Source organism: Arachis hypogaea, chromosome 3 (assembly GCF_003086295.3).
Source record: "Arachis hypogaea cultivar Tifrunner chromosome 3, arahy.Tifrunner.gnm2.J5K5, whole genome shotgun sequence".
NCBI classification, from domain to species: Eukaryota; Viridiplantae; Streptophyta; class Magnoliopsida; order Fabales; family Fabaceae; genus Arachis; species Arachis hypogaea.
Window position 1 is genome coordinate 68861642 of NC_092038.1, and position 22042 is coordinate 68883683.

The 22042-nt window shown below is 38.0% G+C and overlaps 1 protein-coding gene and 1 non-coding gene across 2 annotated transcripts; one reads left to right on the forward strand and one right to left on the reverse strand.

Moving 5' to 3' along the window:
* The first annotated feature begins 3254 nt into the window (after positions 1-3254).
* Positions 3255-3361, forward strand: LOC112792866 (small nucleolar RNA R71). The gene has a single exon (XR_003197587.1). It is a non-coding gene; the product is annotated as a small nucleolar RNA R71 (small nucleolar RNA).
* A 5397-nt stretch (positions 3362-8758) lies between these two features.
* Positions 8759-21226, reverse strand: LOC112790747 (uncharacterized). Its single transcript, XM_025833283.3, has 27 exons — positions 21027-21226; positions 20671-20934; positions 20295-20354; positions 20095-20187; positions 19658-19886; positions 18148-18254; positions 17807-17872; positions 17410-17510; positions 16825-16919; positions 16670-16690; positions 15796-15891; positions 15586-15706; positions 15330-15467; positions 15027-15217; positions 14406-14680; positions 13664-13765; positions 13290-13466; positions 12903-13091; positions 12410-12651; positions 12180-12326; positions 10777-10996; positions 10398-10526; positions 10179-10310; positions 9790-9846; positions 9532-9711; positions 9387-9446; positions 8759-9235 (listed from the first exon to the last, which is right to left on the reverse strand). Exons 1-27 carry the CDS (start codon positions 21030-21032, stop codon positions 9161-9163), a joined length of 3573 nt encoding a protein of 1190 aa, XP_025689068.1. The 5' UTR covers positions 21033-21226; the 3' UTR covers positions 8759-9160.
* Positions 21227-22042: the final 816 nt, after the last annotated feature.

Here is a 22042-nt window from a genome sequence, read left to right on the forward strand (position 1 = left end):
ATAGGCCCCCCTTTGTTCAATCGGCGAGAAACATGACTAGCCCGCACGTATTGGTCCCAGCGAAGTTACTGTTAACAAACCCAGCCTGCATGTCACTATCAGAGCATCGAAATGAAGGAATCTCCATGATCGCATACAGATCCCATGATAGGTTATCATAGAGCTGACACCAATGTAAAAACCAAAGATTAGAACCATTTAACAAGGCATAAATGTTAACTAGATCATCTATAAAAAGACTAACCCACCATGTCAATGTCCATCGAATCCAAGTCATCTGCAACTGCGCTGGATGACTCCATTGTGCGGCGATGCAGACACGTCGTCCTATTATGTCCCAACACCCCGCACAAACGACATCGCTGGGTTTTCTTTCCACCGTTAGCACCGTTACCCTTTGTATTCCGTGCCGGGGCTCTGCCACCCTCAGTGGGTGGCCCCTCGTGTGGAAAATTGGTGTCCCTGCATCTTCGCTCTCGAAGTGCTTCAGCATCAGCATGGCAATGTCTCTTGCAAACTGGAACTTTTCAATGCTGTGACATCCAATCTTGCACACTTTATGATACCAATCCATCAGACACTAGTGTTACGTCAGTTGTACAGAATCCCAAATCATGCCCATCGACTGCACCACCACAAGTTTTGCATCCTTGGTCCATTTTGGCAATATCAGAGACCTTGGGATCTCGTGAACATTGTTAAGAACAAGCACCGCAATTATATGTTCACAAGGGACCCCGAAACATTCCATTCTCATGCACGTGCATCGGACCTCACTCATATCAGACGTTGCAACAACATGCCAATCCTTCCCCGGAGTGCCGTATCGAGAGACGATGTGGATAAAATACGAAACATTGTCTTCAGGATCAACCACCCTCATTGTACAGGCCATGTCAAGAATGGGAACAAACAAATAGAATATTACCTGAGTATAGTTCTCGGCCGCACTCTGCTCCAACTGTTTCAGGTTGGTGGTCATAACAGGGTCACCCTTTGCACACTCAAAATTAGCATCCACTTCTTTTGCACGAACGAACATCAAGCATCGATGGAAATGACGTAAAAAATTAGTGTAACTGTATCGAGACTTAACATACCGTGATATCACAACGTGCAAGCCCTCGCACCTTGAGGTAGTGCAAAATCTGGCAAAGAACTTTCCTCATATGTGTGTTGTGGCCCAACTGTGCCTTCTCTCGTACATGTCTTGTACCCATCGTTTATCGGCAACGCCAAATTTCTCCACTATCTCAAACCACTTTCTCTGGAATGTTCCGACCTCGTAGTCGCCAAGCATGCAATCCCTAAACATCTTGGTGAATTTAGGCTTCCCGATGTTGCTCGTGGTGTTTTGGAGTAGATGCCAAGCACAGAGTCGATGGTGAGCCTCTAGAAAAACTTGCTCGATCACAGACTTTATTTGCCTGTCATCGTCGGCTATTATGGACACAGGAGCCTTCTCTTTCATTGAAGTTTGCAACTGTTGAAGCAGCCAAACATAGGTCTCTTCTTTCTCGTCTACCACAAGTGCAGCGGCAAAGACAACCGTTTGGTTGTGGTGATTCACATCGGAGAATACTACAAGAGGTGAAAGGTAAACGTTTTTCTTGTACGTTGCATCAAATGCAACCACGTCTCCAAATACCTGGTAATCAATTTGACCGGTGCTGTCACACGAAAACAAATATTGTAACACGCCCTCCTCGTCAACAACTTTCTTGTAGTACAGTACTAGATCATTTGCCTTGCACTCTCAGAGATACCTTAAGCACAATTCCGCATCTAGGCCACCCTCCCTTTGTTGCTTTGCATTTACATTGTGCATGTCCCTTGTTGTGTACGAGACATTATGATACCGCCGGCTAGGCTCGCCATAAAACCATGGATTCGCGAGATGCCAATGCCCCCTTTGCGCATGTCTTTCATCTGCTCGATGTCCGCTTCGCTCATCCTCCGATGGCCTGGAAGCATGGAAGAAAATCATAACTCAAGAATATGGTGGTTATGCGCGTCTGAAAAGTACGCAACGTGCCAACGTCTTGATTCATCATCCATGCGAAGTAGCATCCTTGCAGGGCATCCACACCGTGTCTCGGCCCTCGGCAAATGGTATGTTGATTTGGAGCTTTTTGAAGATTTCCAAAAATATGGAAAACTGGCTATCCTTCCCATCCTTCCTTAGCCTTTGTGGGTATGGTGCCTTTGGCACATAAGGCTTCGAGATTGGCTTTGGTGAAGATGGGCTAGGGACCTCTTCTTTTTTCCTGTTTTCAGGTTTTTCTGTAGCCTCTTCTTCATGGTTCTCCTGGTTTGGGGTGGCTTCTTCTACCACTTTTCCACTTCTAAGTGTGATGGCCTTGCACTCCCCTCTTGGGTTGGCCATGGTGTCACTTGGAAATGTGTGTGTAGGCATTAGGATTTTCTTGGATAAGAACTCCACTTGTGCTTCCAGCTTTGAGATTGTTGCACCTTGGTTCTTTAAATTCGACCTGTATTCTTCTTGGTTGGCATCTATCTTCTTTTCAGCTTGTGCTTGCCTTTCCAAGAGGGTGGAAATGGCCCCTGTGAGTTGTGATGATAGTTGTGCTATTGCGGCCTCTACTATCTCAAAGTTACCTTTGATTTCACATGGTTGTGAGGTTGGGGTTAGTGTGTATTGATGGTGGTGTGTTTGCTGGTTGGAAGGATATATTGTGTGAGGTAGATTGTGGTAAGGTCTGTTGTTATTTGGCTGATAGTTGGGGTTGTAATTCTGGTATTGATTGGCTTGGTATGGTTTGTTGTGATCTTGGTTGTTATTTTGTTGGTTCCCCCACCCAAAATTCGGGTGGTTCTTCCATCCTGGGTTATATGTCTTGGAGTTAGGGTCATATGGTTTTCGAGAGGGGTTATGCACAAAGTTTGCTTGCTCACATTCAACTTCTGGTTCATTTTCTTCTTGGGGTGGTGCTTGAGCTTGGACAACTGCAACTCGATTGTTATCCATTTTCTTAGTTAAGGCTGCCAATTATGCTGCAATTGCCTTGTTTTGTGCCAACAGTGCATCCATAGAATTGAGTTCCAGCACCCCCTTCTTTTGGCCTCTTTCTGAAGCATAGAAGTAGTCATTCTCAGCTACAGTTTCAATGACATCTATGGCTTCCTCAATGGTCTTCTTCTTGTTGAGTGAACCCCCTGAAGAGTGGTCCACAGCCTTCTTTGATTCATAGGTTAATCCTTCATAGAAAATGTTGAGCTGCACCCACTCATTAAACACATCTGGTGGGCATTTTCTTGTTAAATCTTTGAACCTCTCCCAGGCCTCATAGAGTGTTTCACCAACTAGCTGTCTAAAGGTCTGCACCTCAGCTCTTATCCTGTTGATCCTCTATGGAGGGTAAAATCTTGCTAGAAATTTGTTCACAACATCCTCCCATGTGGTTAGGCTCTCCTTGGAGAATGATTCTAACCACTTTGTTGCCTTATCTCTGAGCGAGAAAGGGAATAGAAGTAGTTTGTAGGTGTCAGGGTATACACCATTGGACTTTACAGTATCGCATATCCTCAAGAATGTGTTGAGATGTTGATTTGGATCTTCTTGAGCACCTCTTCCATATGAGCAGTTATTCTGGACTAGTGTGATGAGTTGAGGTTTTAACTCAAAATTGTTGGCATGGATTGTTGGCTTGAGGATGATGTTGCCACAGTTTCCTGGATTTGGGTTGATATAGGAGCCTAAGACTCTCTTCTCTTGCCCAGCTTGATTTCCAACTCCTCCTCCAACATCTTCATGCGCTTCGTCTTCCATGGTGGTTGTTAGATCTTTCTCTATTGGTTCTTCTCCAACTATACCCTTGCCTCTAGCCTCCCTCCTTAATCTAAGGAAGGTTCTCTCAGGTTCACTATCAAAAGAGGATGAAGTCTTTCCTCTTCTACCTGTCATACAGTTAACACACAGCAAGAAAAGAGCAAGTGAAGGAATCTCCTTAGTTAAAATTAGTGATTAGCTTGAGTGATGCAATTAATCAAACAATTAGAAGAGTGAAAGTATAAACAATGAATAGCTAAAGAAATCTCAGAAAGACAAAAAAAAGAAAAACAGAAATTAGAAAGGAATTTAAAGGCTACACTAGGAAATGAATAAGAAAACAATTAAGGGAAAAAATAGCTTAATCTAGCTCTCCAATCAGTTTAATAATTGTCAAATTCAAACCAATCCCCAACAACGGCGCCATAAAACTTGATGAGTTTGGAATTCACTCCCCCAATAATATTGATGAATCCGCTCTTGGCAAGCACACCAAAATTATCATCAAGTATTAACCCACAGTGGAGTGGGATCGTATCCACAGAGATTTGTAGATTTGAGCAATTTTAATCAATTGGTGAATTAGTCAGGCTCAATAGGATAAGTTGTAAGTGTAGAATTATATATGGCAGGAACATAAATGGCAAAGGAATAAAAGAAAGCAATAAAATGCAGAAATAGAAATAACAGGAATGTAAAGGGGAATGGGATTTTGCAGAATGTAAGTAAAGCTATAAAGGAATGGGAGAGATAAGAATGGGAGAATTTATTGAGATCAGGAGATATTGTCTTTTTGGATTAAATCCAGCTCATATCCTCTTCAATCATGCAACTCATTAACCTCTTGGCAATCATGATTGATTGAGCCCCAATCCCTTGGTGACTCAATCTCTCAGATCTTGATCAATAGCCAATTCTTTGGTCTAATTGCTCATGAAGAGAGATATGCTTGGTCCCTGATTATACCACACATCATCATAGGTCCAAGTAGAGGGAGGATTGTATGTCACCATATCCAAACACCAAAACCCGGATTCTACTCAAGTGTGAGAAGAAATTTCTAGCATGGTTTCATGTTTCCTTTTCCAAGTTTCCCATGAAAGCCATTTTTCAATCAATCTCTTTTCCAAGTTAATTGAACAATAAGCATGAAAATCGAAATTCCTTCTAGCAAATCAAAGAGAAGATGAAGAGAAGAAAAAATTCACTATCATTAATCCATCAAGTACAATAGAGCTCCCTCTCTCAATGAGAGGGAATTTAGCTACTCATAGCTAAAAGAGAAAGTACAAAAGATGGAAGAGATGAAGTGTGGAAAGTAAAAGTGAAATCCCCCAAAACTAAACTCTATGACTTGCTAACCCTTTTTCAATACTTCCAAGGATATTTATACTACTCCTAGATCTAGAAAATAAAGAAAAATTACAAAAGTGAAGAAAATTACAATTTGGAGGGAAAAGAAACTCAACAAATGTGATCTTCCAGCTGGCGTGTGACTGGCGCTTCTCTGGCGTGTCACGCTCCTTCTGTTTCTGATTTGGCGTGCCACGCCTCTTCATTCAAGTGGCACGCCGTCCTCTGTTTAACCCTGGCGTGTCACGCCTTCAAGCCAAAGTGGCACGCCCAGGATATTTTAAATGGCCAAGTAACCTTGTGTGCCACGCCTTTGACACCAAGTGGCACACCCAAGGTCATCTTCCTTATCTCCAAGCTTCTAGAAGTTTGTACCAGCGTGGCACGCCCAAGGTTTGGCGTGCCATGCCCTTCTTAAAGCTTCACACTCTTGATGGCGTGCCACGCCTCATCATCCAAGTGGCACGTCTGAGTTCATTGGCTCCTCTTCTTCCTCTCTGAAAAATACTACCAGCGTGCCACACCATGAGACTGGCGTATCACGCCCTTCATTTGCTCCATCATCTTGCTAGCGTGCCACGCCTCATCTCCCAAGTGGCACGCCTGAGTTCACTGGCCCTTTAATTCCTCCTCTGGAAAACACTACCAGCATGCCACGCCATGAGACTGGCGTGTCACGCCCTTCATTTGCCATGGTCCCAGAAGTTGACGTGCCACGCCTGGATATTCAAGTGGCACGCCAAAGTGAGATGATTGAGCTGGCGTGCCATGCCTTCGATACCAAGTAGAATGCCCAGCTTTATTTGGCCTCTTTAGGTGCTGACGTGCCATGCCTCATCTCTCAAGTAGCACACCTTAGTGGGACTTCTTGAGCGGTGTGCCACGCCTTCGATACCAAGTGGCACGCCCAGCTTTTGCATTGTCTCCTTGTTCACTGGCGTGCCACGCCTTGTTACTCAAGTTGCACACCCATTCAATTGTGGGTCTCATAGGCTTGGCGTGCCACGCCTTGGTCCTCAAGTGGCACGCCCAAGTGAACTCTGGGGCTAGCGTACCACACCTTCGACACAAAGTGGCACGCCATAGTGATGGTTCTTCTAGTAACGAATTGACATGCCACGCCCTGCTTCTGGCGTGCCACACCCCTTTGATGGTCTTCATTTTTGCTCTCTGGAATATTGTACCAGCGTGCCACGCCCAGCTTCTGGCGTGCCACGCCAATACATTTTTGTGGCGTTTGTTCCAAGTGGCACGCCTGCTTCACACGCCCCACTTGTTTTGTTGTTTTTTTCCCATTTTTGATGTCTTCTCCACCTTAAATTCAGCACAAACTCATTTCAAAGCAATGTACTATGATATTCATCAATTAAGACATGAATTGTAATGATCAAATGAGATTATGCCTCTTTTATGGTCCTTTTTATGCAAGAAAAAGAGTAGATGATGTAAGTCATCGGTGTTCTGTTTCATCTTCCTGAAAGTCGTACTCGTCCGACTCCATCCCTGCAAAGCCTTCACCCTCAAACGATCCAACTTCGTGGTCAACTCCGTCGCACATTTCTGCTTCCTCGGCGACACGCACGCCCCCAGTGGTATCTTCATCCCCGGTAACCCTGTGCCAAACAGTAACAATGCGGTAATTTAGCAAAACACGCAAAATTGGGGGATGTCCTTCAAAGAAAATAGCAGACCTATGACGAAACAAAGGGAGATATTTGTAAATCAAGTGAAGGGTGATAATACAACAGGTACCTTCTTTCCATTGATAGAGACGGCGAAGCCATCAATTGCCGAACACAACCGACAATGTAGATCAGGTACCGTCGTCGTCAGAGGTGAGGCTGTTTGTGTGCTTAGATCCGCCTAAATAGAATCGTTAACACTGAGTAGGGGGGAGAAGAAGTTAGCTGAGTGGGGAGGTTTAAGTCGTTCTCAGTGGTGGAGATAGGAAGGGACGATGCAATTGCGACGGAAGGAGAATTGGAGGAAGAGGGTGCGATTGCGACGGAGAGAAAAGGGAAGGAAAAGGGTGCGATTGCGACGGAGGGGAAGTGGAGGAGAAGGGGAGGAAGAGGGCAGCAGTACTAGTTGACTAATTCTAAGAATTAAACTAAGTGTATTCAGTATTAAAAAAAATAAAAAATGACCCCTATAACTTATATAAAATTACGAAAAAAATCCATGCATTTTTATTTTGGTCTCGCCTAGTTGACCAGTGTGACAAACAATAAAATGACGTTTCAGTGCGCTACATAAACCCGCGTACCGAATCCCCCGACAATGATCCAATGTTTACGAAAAGCATATAATTCCAAAGTACTCGAGTACTCGACTGAACGTGTCAGCGTTTCAACGGGAACATGTTGAAGTTGGATTACTTGTATCTTCATTTTCAACCGTGTCATAATTTCAAACCTATTTTTCGTAGTGTCATTATTTTATTTAATTTCTTTCTATCAGTTCTTGGTATTGATTAAAGTATAAGTATATAATGTGGTATTCTTGAGTAGATTGTATATTGGATTGTTCCATATGGCGGAGAGGTATTGATACTGGTTTAATGGCAGTTTTCAAGAAAAGACGTATGCTAACTTATTTTCTAAGTTTAATTATTATGTAGATTTCTATAATTTTATGAAATTTTTAATTAAATTTTTATATTTTTAAAATTAAATTTTTATATTACAATAGCAAGAATATTCATTTTTTTAAGTTATCTCAAACATTTTTGTCATCGTAAGAATTAAATTAAAAAAAATTATGAGATAAAAAACCAATTAAAAATATATATACATATATTTAATTAAAAATTTGATAAAATTATAGATATTTGTAGAATAATTAAATTTATTTTTTATTATCATCTGAATCTATATGACACATGTTAAGATAAGATAATATTAAAAAAATTTAAGTTTTGAACGGGTACTGATTACGGGTTAATAATACTTGAAAAATGGGTGAGTGACTCGGTGGTTGGCCGGTGGAATTTCCCTTCTCATCCGAATGATTAGATTCCAAAAGTTGCACGTTGTTCTAACTTCTGAGGCAGAATATGGCACCGATGTTGACAAAATCTAAATTGTTTACTGTATAAATAAGGGATGAGGAAAATAACATGGTATGGCTTTGGCGGGGATGTTTGCTATTGGAAGTGGGCGTCTAATGTTGCTGACTGTTAAAATCAATTTGGCGTAGTTAATTAAATCAATTAGAATTCCTTGGCTGACTGAATCTTCAATTACGGTGGTGCTTACCTTCCACCTCATCTACGACTGACTAACAGGGAAGCACGAACTACAAGGACTCATTTTATAAGCACCATCAAAGATCAAGAAGCACCAGTGATGGCAAAAAGGAAGTCAGCAATGGAGGTTGCAGCAGAAGAGGGGTGCTTCTAACGTGATTAGGAAGAAACAGTGCACCATTGGTGTTGGCTGAATCAGCCTCAAAAATCAACTAGTGTATATTAAAGAAAATGAAAAGGAAGAAAAAAAAGAGGGGGAAGAAGAAAAATGGAAAGACAAAAGAACCCTAGTATATTTGGGGTTGTTATTGGTCGCAATTAGTATAGTTAGCCATTAACAGATCTGATGATAACTGCAGAATATGTAGTTATGTACACAATGGAATTCTGATGATATATCGAGCTCCTCTGTAAAAGAGGAAACAGTCTCATTCAATAGCTCCGTTGGACGGTACTTCATGACCCAAAAAATAAAATAAAAATAAAGAATAGATGCCGCATACAATAGCTGTAATTACTAATTAGTAAGTAGAAAACCCTAGGACGAATGACTACACACTCTCAAGCAATTAGCGATGAAAAATCATACTCTGATAGCATACATTCATACAACTTGACAGAAAGCAGACCAGGGTACCATATAAAACCCATTTTCAGATGAGAAAACCCAGGATGGCACACGACAGAAGCATGATGAACCTTTGGATGGAGGCAATGACAAGAGCCCTTTTCACCGTGATTGGAAATCGCAAGATATTCTACGTACAAAATTACGATTGACTAACATATAAAACAGGGACCAGTCCAGCCATCTTGCCATCCCTGCCAGGACGTTTCTTCTTAACCTGCAGCAAGGAAGAGGGAATCAACATCAGGCAGACTTCCGAGCACAATTAATCCTTCCCATATAAGATGGGCCGAAGTTAAAGCAAATGTTAGCTAGTTATCTAAATTCTAAATTGCTATTTCGGGCAAGTATAGAGAGAGAAGACTTACGTAAAACCAGCCATCTACTTCATACTCAATCTCAACTTCTTCTCCGGCGGTTAAACTCAACTGCCAGGGGCGAAAAAAGCGTTAATTATCTCCACCTGCCACAGAAATAATAAATCCTACCAGAAAAGTTTTAAAGTCAACTTACTTCATCATCTCCTCCTGCTGTGAAGTCATAAAGTGCAGATCCGAATTGTGGATTTCCAGACGAAGCTCGTTCATCATCTGGAGACCCAAAACTTTGAGATCCATTTCCTGCTAGGGGGTTCTCAAATGATTCATATCTTCCCAAGACAGGGGATGAGTATGGTGGAGGTTCTTCTCTTATCTGAAAAGGACTTGGATTTAATATCTAACCAAGATTGGAGAAACAAAGAAATAACTAGAAAAGCTAAAGGGATCTTACCGGAGAACCATAACCCTCATATGTAGAGGGACCACTACCTCGGCTTGCTGCCTTGTCCTGCCATTAATTATTCGGATTTCCATAAGTAATTTTTATTTTATTTTTATAAAAAAAGGAGGTTTCCAATGACAATCTAGAGATAAAAAAAAGCCGATGAATATCTGTTTAAGCCTCCCATGATACCCCTTCTATCCTCACCCGTGAACCACCACTAACAACTAAAAAAAAAAATCAATCCCATACTGACATATACATTGATACCCAAAAGATAAAATAAAATAAAATAAAAATATCAAACAAAAATATGAAAAGATCAAAATAGCATCAAAATAGAAGCATGGGACATGTTGCAATATACATTGATTCTTAATCATGGTATTTTTTATTACCGTAGTTTGTGAGGATGGTCGGGAACTAAATAGTGAAGGGTAACCCATTCCGCCAAAGTGGGATGATATTGAAGTTTCAACTGATCCTGTTGAGTCTGGAGACGATGATCCCAATGATCTTGCATCATCTTCCTGTTATCCCAAGGAGTTTATTAAAGTGTTCCATACCATAAATAATGCTCAAGACGCTGAGTAGGAAAAAAACTGGCTTATTCTTACCTCCATCTCAGAAGGTTCTAAAAGTGTTTTTGCCCACATATCATCATAGCTAACTGAAGGCCTAGATATCATATTCTCTTCATCAACTTCTGGGGCATCTGTTCCAGCGCCAGCAAGAAATTCATTTACCTAATGCCAAAAACAAGCATAAGTTTTTTATCCATTTAAATTCAACCAATATATATACAACAAAGCAACCATAAAGATCATTAAAGTCAAGTCATTTAGCATAACTCTGAAGAATTATAGAAGGGTGTCACTTTGCTGTTTTTCTTTTCCCCACTGGACAACATACTTTGCTACTGACAAAAGTATCAGTAAAATTCTATGACCAAAATAAGAAGGAAAACACGAGAGATAAAACTTGACCAACTCATACCCTATTCATTGCTGGTGCATTGTTTCCCCACAAGCCATCATCTCCAAGGTTCGCTGCCCAAGCATTCACTAGGTCATCATCAAGTCCATCAGGCTCAGCAGGTGCTGCTGCTTTGGATTCATAGATGAGGTCAGATATACCAGTTGCAACAGCTGGATCACTCAAACCAGTTGATGCACTAATATTGTGGCGTGTACGATAGATGTCGATGAGTTTGCCACTGGAAGAAATTTGGAAGAAAACGTTTTAGACATAATATCATTAATACAACCATAGCTAATAAACATTTCATATAGTTCAAACAAAACACCATGATTAAAATATGACATGGAACCAAAACTCAGGTTTTATCTGCTTTTAGGATTTTAAAAAAGAAAGATATTGTTCACCTAAAAAGATATAGCAAAATAAGTATTGAACAAAACTTTGATGCAGTGATGTTATCTTGTTCCTATACTAATGAAAGTAATTAGAGCCAAAAAAATCAACTTATGAAAGCTGCTTTCTTTTCTGCTTGGCTGCACAAAATAAGTTTTCATCATTTGATTTATCTAGTTAAATATCTAGTGTAAAAAAGACTTGGTTGTTATCGTATTAAAAATTAAATATTGGGATTTTCTTGTCCGAAAGTTATCTTTATAATAAATCTGAGAGCTTTATCTCTACATAATGCATGCACGTGGCACAAAGGTTGCCTGCCTATAGTGCCCTGAATGAAAACTTCATAAACTAGTCAAAAGAAGTTACCCAAAATTGACCAAGCAAAACTAAGTGCCAATTCTACATGGAAAAGGCTGGGGGCAACGTAAGAGTTCTATACTGGATCTTCCATGTGGTTTCTTCCAGTAAAAGACAACATAAAAATATTCAAATATTTCTGGATTGATTATCTCACGCAGCTAAATGATGCTTCACCAAGCATATTAGGAGTGTTTTAATTATATAGCACAGCATTCAAATTTGGTTAGCTCATTAGAAATGGTATCAGAATTCTAGTGCTAATTGATGTATTACAAAGAATTACAAAACAGAGAGGGGTATTTGGGAGACCTCTCAACTCTGCTAAGACTATAACAAATTATCAAAGACCAGTGAGTAAACCTCTATAGATGTGCTAGATAAGTTTTAGCTTTTACAAATGCATAATAAACTTAAGATAGGACTAATGCCATCAAACGATCCATATAGTCAATTACACTTGGTGGGAAAAGGCTCTATTGTTATTGTGGTTCAATGCATTATAATTTATAAACTCAGGATTTGAAGTTTTAAATGAGCAAGACCAAAAGTGGAAGAAACTAGAAAACCGAAACTCCACTGCCTACAAAAACTAAGGGGCTACCACTGTGACAAGAAAAATGTATGATCAACCCGTTAGAGAGTGCACTGTAAACAACTTGTACCTTATTGGACCCAAAGGAAGATACTTTGTTCTTGGAACATAGCAAAACAATGAAACAAGGTCCAGCAGCCTTTCGTGGGTTTCATATAGTTTCTTCAATTCATCATCAGTCCATTCTTTCTTAGCGTTGTCATGATTGCGTATTTCCCTATTCAAAACCACAGTTCAACAGCATTATTAATCAGCATCAGTAAAACTGAAGCAAGCACAAAATTAAGATATGGTTCTCACTTGATCAAATCATCTTGCGCTCTGTACATCTCATCCAAAACTTTTATCATTGGACTTAATAAAACTCCAAGGCCTGTACCGCTAGCTCCTTGATCTTCTCCATTGCTGAGATGTATGTCTGAGAACTGTGACTGCAGACCACCTTGTGCCAAAGTGTGCAGAAACTCATAAATCTGTAACCTGAAAGGCTCACCAGATCTGATTGCCATTGTTGTAAGAGCCTGAGCAGCAATAATTCGAATCTGCACATCCATTTAACAAGAATATTTAAGTTACACAACAAAATGAATAATCATTTAGTGAAGATTCATAGAATTGAATCAGAGTATCAGACTAATAATTTGGGAAGGCCAACCAACACTAAGCTATAAAAATAAAATATATCATTCTTTTTCATGATGTTAGTACAAATGTACAATACCATTTAGAAAATAAAGTCAAATCTGAGGGGTAATAAACAGGTAACAAAAGGGAAACCACAGGAGATATATACCTCCCAGCTGCCATTAAATGCACACCTCTGTAGCCTAGTCAAAGCACTAGCTAGAGTAGGATTACGAGAACTAGCAGCAGCAACCATTTTATCGGCATCTAACATCATTAGTGCAGTACCAGGTGGAGTAGAAGATTCCCAAGCATATTCAGAAGCAGCATAATTTGCATTTTCTCCAAGGAACCATACCTAAAAGCATAAGATGATAGAAAACTGAGAATTTAAATATAAAAAATAACTGAGTGATGGATCTTGCTTATGAATGATGGAGCAACTCTACAGATGCTGATAACTGAATGCAACAACAACAACAACAACAACAACAACAACAACAATAATAATAATAATAATAATAATAATAATAATCTACCATCAGACAATGCTTACAGCTGCTTGGACTAATTTTTGTAAAGCAAGAGCAGACTTTGGGTCAGATGCAGACACCCTATCCACTGAAGTAAGACCAAGCATAGATCCAGGTTGTGGAGGTGGTAGATCAAGAACAATAGTGACTGCTTCTAAAGCTTTGTGTTTCCCATCAGGAACAGCTCCAACAAGACAAGTCTGAAAACAAACTACTATACTTAGTCAATTAATCATTCAAGTCAAAATGAACACGCATGCAACCACAGTTCTGTGTGTATTTATACTTGAGTTTACCGCTCCTTAATCATTATCACCATTTCATTACTCCATTATACAGAGCTGCTTGCCACAACAGATTTAAAAACGCCATCAAGGTAAAAAGCATACAAACTTACCTTCCAAAGTAGTTGTAGCACATCAGCATCAACCTTTCCTGGTACTTTAGTAGCAAATATTCTTGCAATTTCAAGAAGCGTAACAGCCATATCCGGAGAAGCCTTCAAACAAAAGATATTGTTAATGCAAAATCTATGCTTTCCGTTATGCATGAATAAGGGCATTGCTGTGCAACTTCAAGATGAATGCTGCAAAAGATCACTATCCAAGCTCATTCCCTCAATAAAAGCATCTTTTGTTTACCCTTATTCAGCGCATGGATCATGATGATGGCCAAAAGAAAAAGAAAAAAGTTTGGAAGTATTTCAACAAAGGATAACTCAACTAACAAAGTGTACTAATTAAATTAATATAGTAATAAAAGGAACAAGGAGTTTGAGATATAAAACCATGTATAAGCTTTCATCTAACAACTTTACAGGAGTTATCTTTGACAAAGTGGTTAAGAATTAGCTACTTGGTAACCTATTCTTCTAAATGAAGTTGAATTCAGCACAACGAAGGTTGATCCTAATTCCTACGCACTGTCAAAGATTCAAGTCTATATGACCCTTGTGTGAAGTGGCATATTAGATATAAAACAATCAATAAATCTTTCATATGATTTTATGAAATTTTTATCCTCCGTTTAGTCTGAAATTCAACCATAGAATGTGATCATCCTTCAATCAGTGCTTTGTTGATTAAACCTGTTTTGTGCACGAGAAGGTGGATATAATATCCATAAGATAGTCTATTTACCTTAAACCGAGCATGGAGAGTGAGTAGAACATCATTCAACAGTGCTGCTGGCCAAGCTGGATCAGACAATTCTGAGGCAATAATAGATTCAAGCTCATCAAATGAGTCAACTGGGCTTTGCATCCAGATTAGTGCCTTGATCACCATCGCTCGTACATAAACACATTCACAAGCAACTGTTGTCCGTACGACCTCCATTAATGAAGCCAATAAACCCGCGATGGTATCTCTGCCACCACTTACATTGTTAGATATTGAAGAAGTTCTTCGAACACCTACACCAAGCATCAATTAATTATGCTATTAGATGACAGTAGTTCCAGATACATGGTAGACAATCCATTCATCTACTCTGTGCACCAATCACATCCTTGTGTAAGACTATAGATTATAAGCATGCAACAAAAACGTTATGCTAGAGACAGCTCTGTTATATATAAAAAATAAATAAATAAAACTGTTAAATGAAGGCTCCAGGTTAGTTTATTATCTCTACCAAAGATATTCGATGGGGTGGAGAACCTTTGAAACTACATATCTATATCTATCATCGAATTTTTTGTAATAGAAAAAATGCCCAAATATGCAAGCATGTACTATTAACAAATAAATGTCCATTACTTTCAGGATGTGTACTTTCATCTGAATCATTAAGATCAGCAGCCTCAGCAAATGTATTGATATGTGTCCCTTCATCAATATCCTGCATGCCCAAAGCAAAAGCAGCAGCTCGACTTTTCCCCATCTCCTGGACAACTCTAGATGCTGCATGAAGCACAGGTCTAGAAAAGCTACGGAAAGAACTTTCTAACCTGAAAAGCATTAAATGACACACTGTTCATAAGTTCAGAGAATTTTGACAACTTCAGAGTTCAACAAGATGAAATAGAATGCAGGCAAAAATAAACAAATGAGTTTCTGAACCTTCTCATTACAAGTTTTATAAGAGGTTGCGGACGTTTATTCTTAGATTTATCTTTAGAACTTTCCTTGGAAGATGCATCCGGTAACTTAAGAATCTCCCTGGTCAAACGGTACCACCCAGAAGCACGCTCCTCAGTCCTAGAAAATATAAACAATATGTTAACAATGTAGTTTTCATAAAATTTACAGCCAAGCCAATCAAATCAAGAACTATCGTCATAACAAATACAGAGACTAATTTCATGTCATAAATCACCTCTCAGAGTTATCATATTTTCCAAGTACGCAAATAATTGCCTCAAAGCAGACTTTTTCACTGGGATCCAACAGAAGTTGATAGAGCACTGAATTGAACTGAGATCTAATGTCTGATCTTTCTGTATAGTCAAGCAAAACACATTTAGTTATCCAAAACATCCCATGGATCAGATTTAATTAATCAGCATAACATTTTCAATACACCAACCATCTAAAGATCTAGCTCTTGATATTGTGCAGCATAACCTAGCTAGAGAAACTCTAGCAAGAACATCATGCAAGTGGAGAACATCTAGTAAAGCCCCTGCAATGTACACCCATGGGGTAAATAAAAAGGAAAAGAAAACAACATTAGCCAGCAATTTAGCTGCAAGGAACAACATAAAACACAATTATTATAACCTGCAAAGCCTCATTTCTTATAATGGGAGTGATCGAGTGAGTAAACGATTAGGTAGATGTATATCTTGATTCCATGGTATATTAGATGCCAGAATTAATGTCTAAACTACAAATTACAAGGTACCTCTTAAGTATTATAGGCCATAGGTATCATATTGTGTCGACGTGCCATAATATGTACCAGTTTTGTAACTTTTAACGAACGTAACGTTGCATTTATTTATTTTTGTGTAATACAGCATTGTAGTATATGCATGCTATACTTATAGACAAAAAATGATATATATATATATATATATATATATATATATATATATATATATATATGTCATTACTACTCGTGAGACCCTTCAATGTGAAAAATTAGGTACATGAAACTCCCCAACTCCAAGCCTTCTTTGTTAATACTATGTTTAAATTTATACTTAAATCTCCTGAATTTTTTTCATATTCAAATCTCTTAATCTGTTGGTAAAAGTATTGCAATGATATCACGATACAACCAATTCCACTGAAATATTAATTTTTTTATAACTACCCTGTATCCTGTAATATTAACGACTATGGTTATAGGTGAATAACTGGCTCTCCTTGAATAAAGAAGATATCAAATCCTATATCATATTCAAACAATCAACAAGAAATGAAGGAAAAACAAATAAAAGATCTGACCAGCATACCTCCAGGCTGTGCATGCTTTCCTGCAGAAGAATATTCAGAGAGTATTAGATTGAAGGAGGATTGTTTTCCAACATTATAGTAAAATAACAACAACGACAACGACGACGATGAAACACCACTTATGCAAAACTATTCTGAAGAACTAAACTGTTACCTAATGCCATTGCTACAGCATAAGGGTCCCTTGTAGCCAACTCAGAAACAATTCCCAGCCCATGCCTCACAGCAACCGGATCAGAAGATGAAATCCTGAAGTCAACTTCGTTCAGTACTTATGACTATAAATCACAAACTACAAAGGGAGAATGTGAAAACCAATAAACTATGCAATTAATGGTAGGTTGGTAAGTCCAAATAAATGTAAAGCACAAAGCAAAAAGTTGCTATACAAAAATAGGCTGATAGGCCATGAACTATCATGATCCTCTAAGCTGTGCTTGAATTTTCATAATCAGAGTAAAGATATAAGGATACAGAAAACCCTATCAGTCATACATCACAATTCAAACAACTCATACATTTAAATGAAAATCCATAAGAGTAGAAAGTTAAATTTTTTTAGGGAGTAAAAAGTCTTGCCTTATTCGATAAACAGTACTTCATTAAAAGATAAAGGAAGTACTGTGTCAAAACTAAGAAATGATATACTTTATATGGAACTATGCACAAAAAATCCGAACTTCTCTAAGGTTCAAACATGAGCAATAGGTAGTAAATGCTGGATATGAGATCAACTTACCCTAGTATAGCATAATGGAGAAATGCTGGATTCCCAGGATCGATAGGGAGTCTTCTTAGAGCACTCAAGGCAGCAAATTGCAGATTGGTTCGGATGATAGACTATGTCATCAAGAATATAATAAAATATAAAAAGGACTGCAGATTAAACTAATATATAAGATATTTTAACTTTTTTGTTTGATATTTTGAAAATAAGCATAAAATGTTGGCATATCATGATAACCTATACACAAATTACGTTACAACTTACGAGAGAGGTAAGAATAAAAGGTAAAAAGATCCCTGATAGGAAATAATTCCGCAAGATGGTTATTAGATGCAGAATTTTTCAGTACCAGCAGTTAATGAAATTAAAGAAGTATACAGATAGTCACATATAAGCCAATAATCTTTACCTCTTTATCACCACCTTTAGCCCCAACCCCAAGTATGCCTTTCTTTCGCTTTGGTGGAGTGCCAACCTAAAATGTCAATAGCACCATAATGTCACAACTTAATTATAAAGAAACAAATTATTGTTAGAAAGAAAGTAAACAGTGGCCTCTATTTATGACTACGGAACCAGAACCAAATCAAAATAGAAGCTAGAAATCTAAGGGTGAGCTCAATTTTCAAGCACAAACCAACATTTCCAAACAACTAATTCAACATGGAGCTGACTTTACAACAAATTAGAAATGAATAAGCAACACTGAATATCTTATAAAGATAATGACGATAACAGAGAAGCACAAACCTTCTCTAGTACACCAAAAACAATTTCATACAATCTGGACAATACTTCAGAGTTGGATGAAGGAGCATATGTAAGTGCCTTCAAGGATTGGAGTCTTCGAGCATGAACTTCAAAACACAAGTTGAATGTAGATCAAAAGATTAACCCAAAAACAGAAATGAGGACATGCTTCAACAACTAAAACCCATTAAATGAGGACAATTTGATTTTTAGACAGGCTGAACGTGCTTATGAAAAATAATGACTCCATTGGTATCTGAGTGGATGAGGATCTCCTGATTCAACAGAAATATATACGATAGCCATTCACAATTAAAATATAAAATGGTGCATCCATCATGATAGTTTGGTATTTTAAAACCCCACCAATCACGTGCAAGTTCATTAGCCAAAGAGCATAATCTCTACCAATTTCTTTATTTTCTTCATCCTTTATATCCAAACATTGCCTTCAAACGAGGACCAAATTGAAAACATCCAATGCTCTGAACCCCCCCCCCCCCCCCCCCTTTCTTTTGTTTTCCTTTCCAATGCATCAAGCCTTCTCAATGCTATAATCTCCATAAACAATTTATGCAAAAATTATACCCCACCTTAGCCCTAGCAATGTCTCACTGCCTCTAGGTTTTGTACACTTCATAAATGCATTTCAGTCTCATTGCCTCCTATGTTTTGTACACTTCATAAGTGTTTATGCCATTCTTTACTGTATTTGGTTTTAGAAATAACCCAACATGAGGTGGAGCCTTAACCCGACACAAGATGGGACCTATTAGGATAGGATAGTGGGCTTAGAACAAGACCCATCGGTGGATAAGATCAGATCTTCATAACAAAAGGTGTACACGTTCGGCCTCACTCAAGGTAATGGGCCAAACCTAACGAGTCCAAACAAATTGGATCTTATTGTATGACAAAACCACAGATTGGCTATCTAATTTTTTCAGTAATTTGAGAATTTCCTCAAGCAATAGGCTTTTACCAGTCCCAGCGGAGCCTGTGATGAACACGGATTTTCCCTGAGGGATGGCAGACAAAATATGCTTCTGCTTGTTTCCCCATTCTATTGGAGTGGAGTGAAGGTTAGCCCAATGTTATTAACTCGCATTTTAAATTTAACAGAGGGCCTTTAGCCAAGCAGGTCTCATTGAAAGATATTAAGCATCTTGCTTCTAAGGTCTACCTGGTGTAAGGTTATGGTCTGTATATAAAGGGATCTCTCTATTTCATATGTGTAGTACCCTTCTCTTTGTATTAATAATATTTCCTCTTATGGAAAAAATTCTTCTCCACAATTACTGCAGTTAATTAGAAACTTAACAACTCCTTAAGAGTTCTAAGTAATTTGTTTACAAAAAAAATTTCAAATTAACAGCAACAACCAAGAGTAAAATAGCTATCAATTTTGAGGTAGAACAAATGAGTTCATCGACAAAAAACATGAAAGAATGAAACCTTCTGCCATATTTAAAAGTATTATGCTAACAAACAAAAGTGATTAATTACTCACATTCAGATTCAGCATTTGTGGCTTCGGCAATAAGCTGTTCTACTATCCGTGGCACAACATCAGCTCGAGTAACACCTCCAACTGCATCAATGTCAGCCAATGCATCCCAGTTAGGAGTGGGTATCCCACCGCCTGCGGTCAAACCTTGGGAGCCATTGTCAGACAAGATTCTAGCCAGGTAGTAATAGACATATCGTAGCACAGTTCTATCTTCACACTGCTGATTAAGCTACAATAAAAAATAAAATAAAATAAACAGCAAAGCTATATGATTTTTCCAAACAAATTAAGCAAAATATAAATAAATGCATAAGGAAAATTCAGTAAGACGCAATATTCTACATTTCGATGTCGGTGCAATTCAGCAGTAGGCCCATCCAAAAACAAGGAATCACATGTATGTAAAAGTATTCAAGTTCAAGGTAGTTAAAGCATACCATGAGAAGAGAGGGGGCGAGCGAAGGATCCACAGAATTATATACGGCAAGTTTTGGAAATACATGTTGCACTAATTGCCGCTGAGAACTTCTCTGGAATCGAGTTATCATCAAGAATAAAGCATCAGCAAATATCCCTCAAAATTCTAACATTAAGTTTAAGAAGAAGAAGAAAGAAAGAACAAAGTTGCAATACTTACCTGATCAGAAGTGGCAGCTAGTTCATGGATACTTCTCGCAAGTTGTGAATATGAAACTGGCTGGAGGGAGAAAGAGCAAAATTCAAAGACCAAACGCAAAGTACAACATATTATCTTCTGGCGAAAAAAAGATCAAAAGAAAGTTCCAGTTCTATGTTCATCATCAGCTACCAATTTCCAAAGAGACACACTAGTTTTGCATCTCATGAACTAAACACGAGCTGATAAGACCACAGAGCATTCAAGTACATGTACAAAACCAATATTTATGAACTCAACACTAACTGATCTACGATGCGCACAGCAAATTCGCTAACTAGTAACGCCAACTTTGGCCAAGATACGAAAGAGAGGTAAAGAGGCGAAATCGCGGAACCTTTTTCTTTTGCTTTTGCGGCATAAGATTGGCCCTAACTGGATTCAAAGCATTTTTGGCAGCAGAAAAGGTATCGTTCTGGATCTGCATCAATGCGGCTCGCTTCGATTTCTTCTCCCCACCGGGCTTACCCAGCGCCGTGGGAAGACCTGATGCCGGTGACGCCGATGCCGGAGATGCCACTGCAGACGACGCCGAAGACGATGTCTGCGTAGGCGTAGGGTCCGCCGTAATCAGATCCATGAGCGTTGTTCCAGACGAGTCCTGAGGAAATCATGGTAAGTTGAGAAACGCGAAGAACCATAGCGTAGAACTTGTTCGAATTTTCGAGTAAGAGCGTGTTTGATGAAACTTACCGCCATTCGTTTGAGCTGTGAACGAACGCAGAGAGAGAGAGAACCTTCTTTCGCTGTGTTTTCTGGGTGTTCTACTACTTCGTCACCGAGGGGGACGCCAACCGTGAAAATGGAAGACTTCCGGCATTGTTTTTTTTTTATTTTCCTTTTTTCAAAAATCTTTTTCTTTTTCTTTTATGAAAGAAAAACATTAATGATTTGTTTATTAGACGAAAACAAGATATTTAAATTTAACACCTCCTTTGTATTGACTTATTTGGGTGAACTTTTAAAAAAAAAAATTTAATTTAAGCGGTAGATCTTTAAATAAAGTTTAAATTTACGACGGATTAATCATTGACCTGTTGGGTTGAGCGATACTGTAAAAAATCCAAAAAAAATATCTAAGTAAAAGTAATTTTATATTTAAATATCTCATACAAAAAAATCTTTTTATCTATTAATTGTGTTTGGATATAATAAAATAAAAATACTTTTTATTTATCTATTACATGAAAAATATCTTTTTTTTAAAGAAAAAAATCTTTTAAAAAAATATAAATTACAATTTCTAAAAAAAATATTTTTTATTTTTTTAATGTTTTTATTTTTACTATTAAAAATTTACTAAATACATTAAAAAATAAAAAAAAATTATTTAAAAAAGTATTTTTTATCCAAATAATAACTCACAAACAAGCACATTATCAAAATCTCTCACAAACCTTAATGTGTTAAACATTTTGAATTTTATGATATTGCACTTAAATTATTAATTGCATTATTTTACTTAATTATTTAATAATTTATCATCACATGAATTGAATTTATTGAGCCAATCACTTATTATGTCAAAAATTTTGTAAAGTACAAATATTTTATATATATGTTAATAATAACATAGAAAATAGAATAGCGCTTAACAATTTTAAACTATATCTTAATAATATCGAACATTTATCTTTGTTTGTATTTAATGATAAATGTTTTTTTTTTAATGATAAATGTTTATGTTGCGTTGAATGGTTTTACTTTTG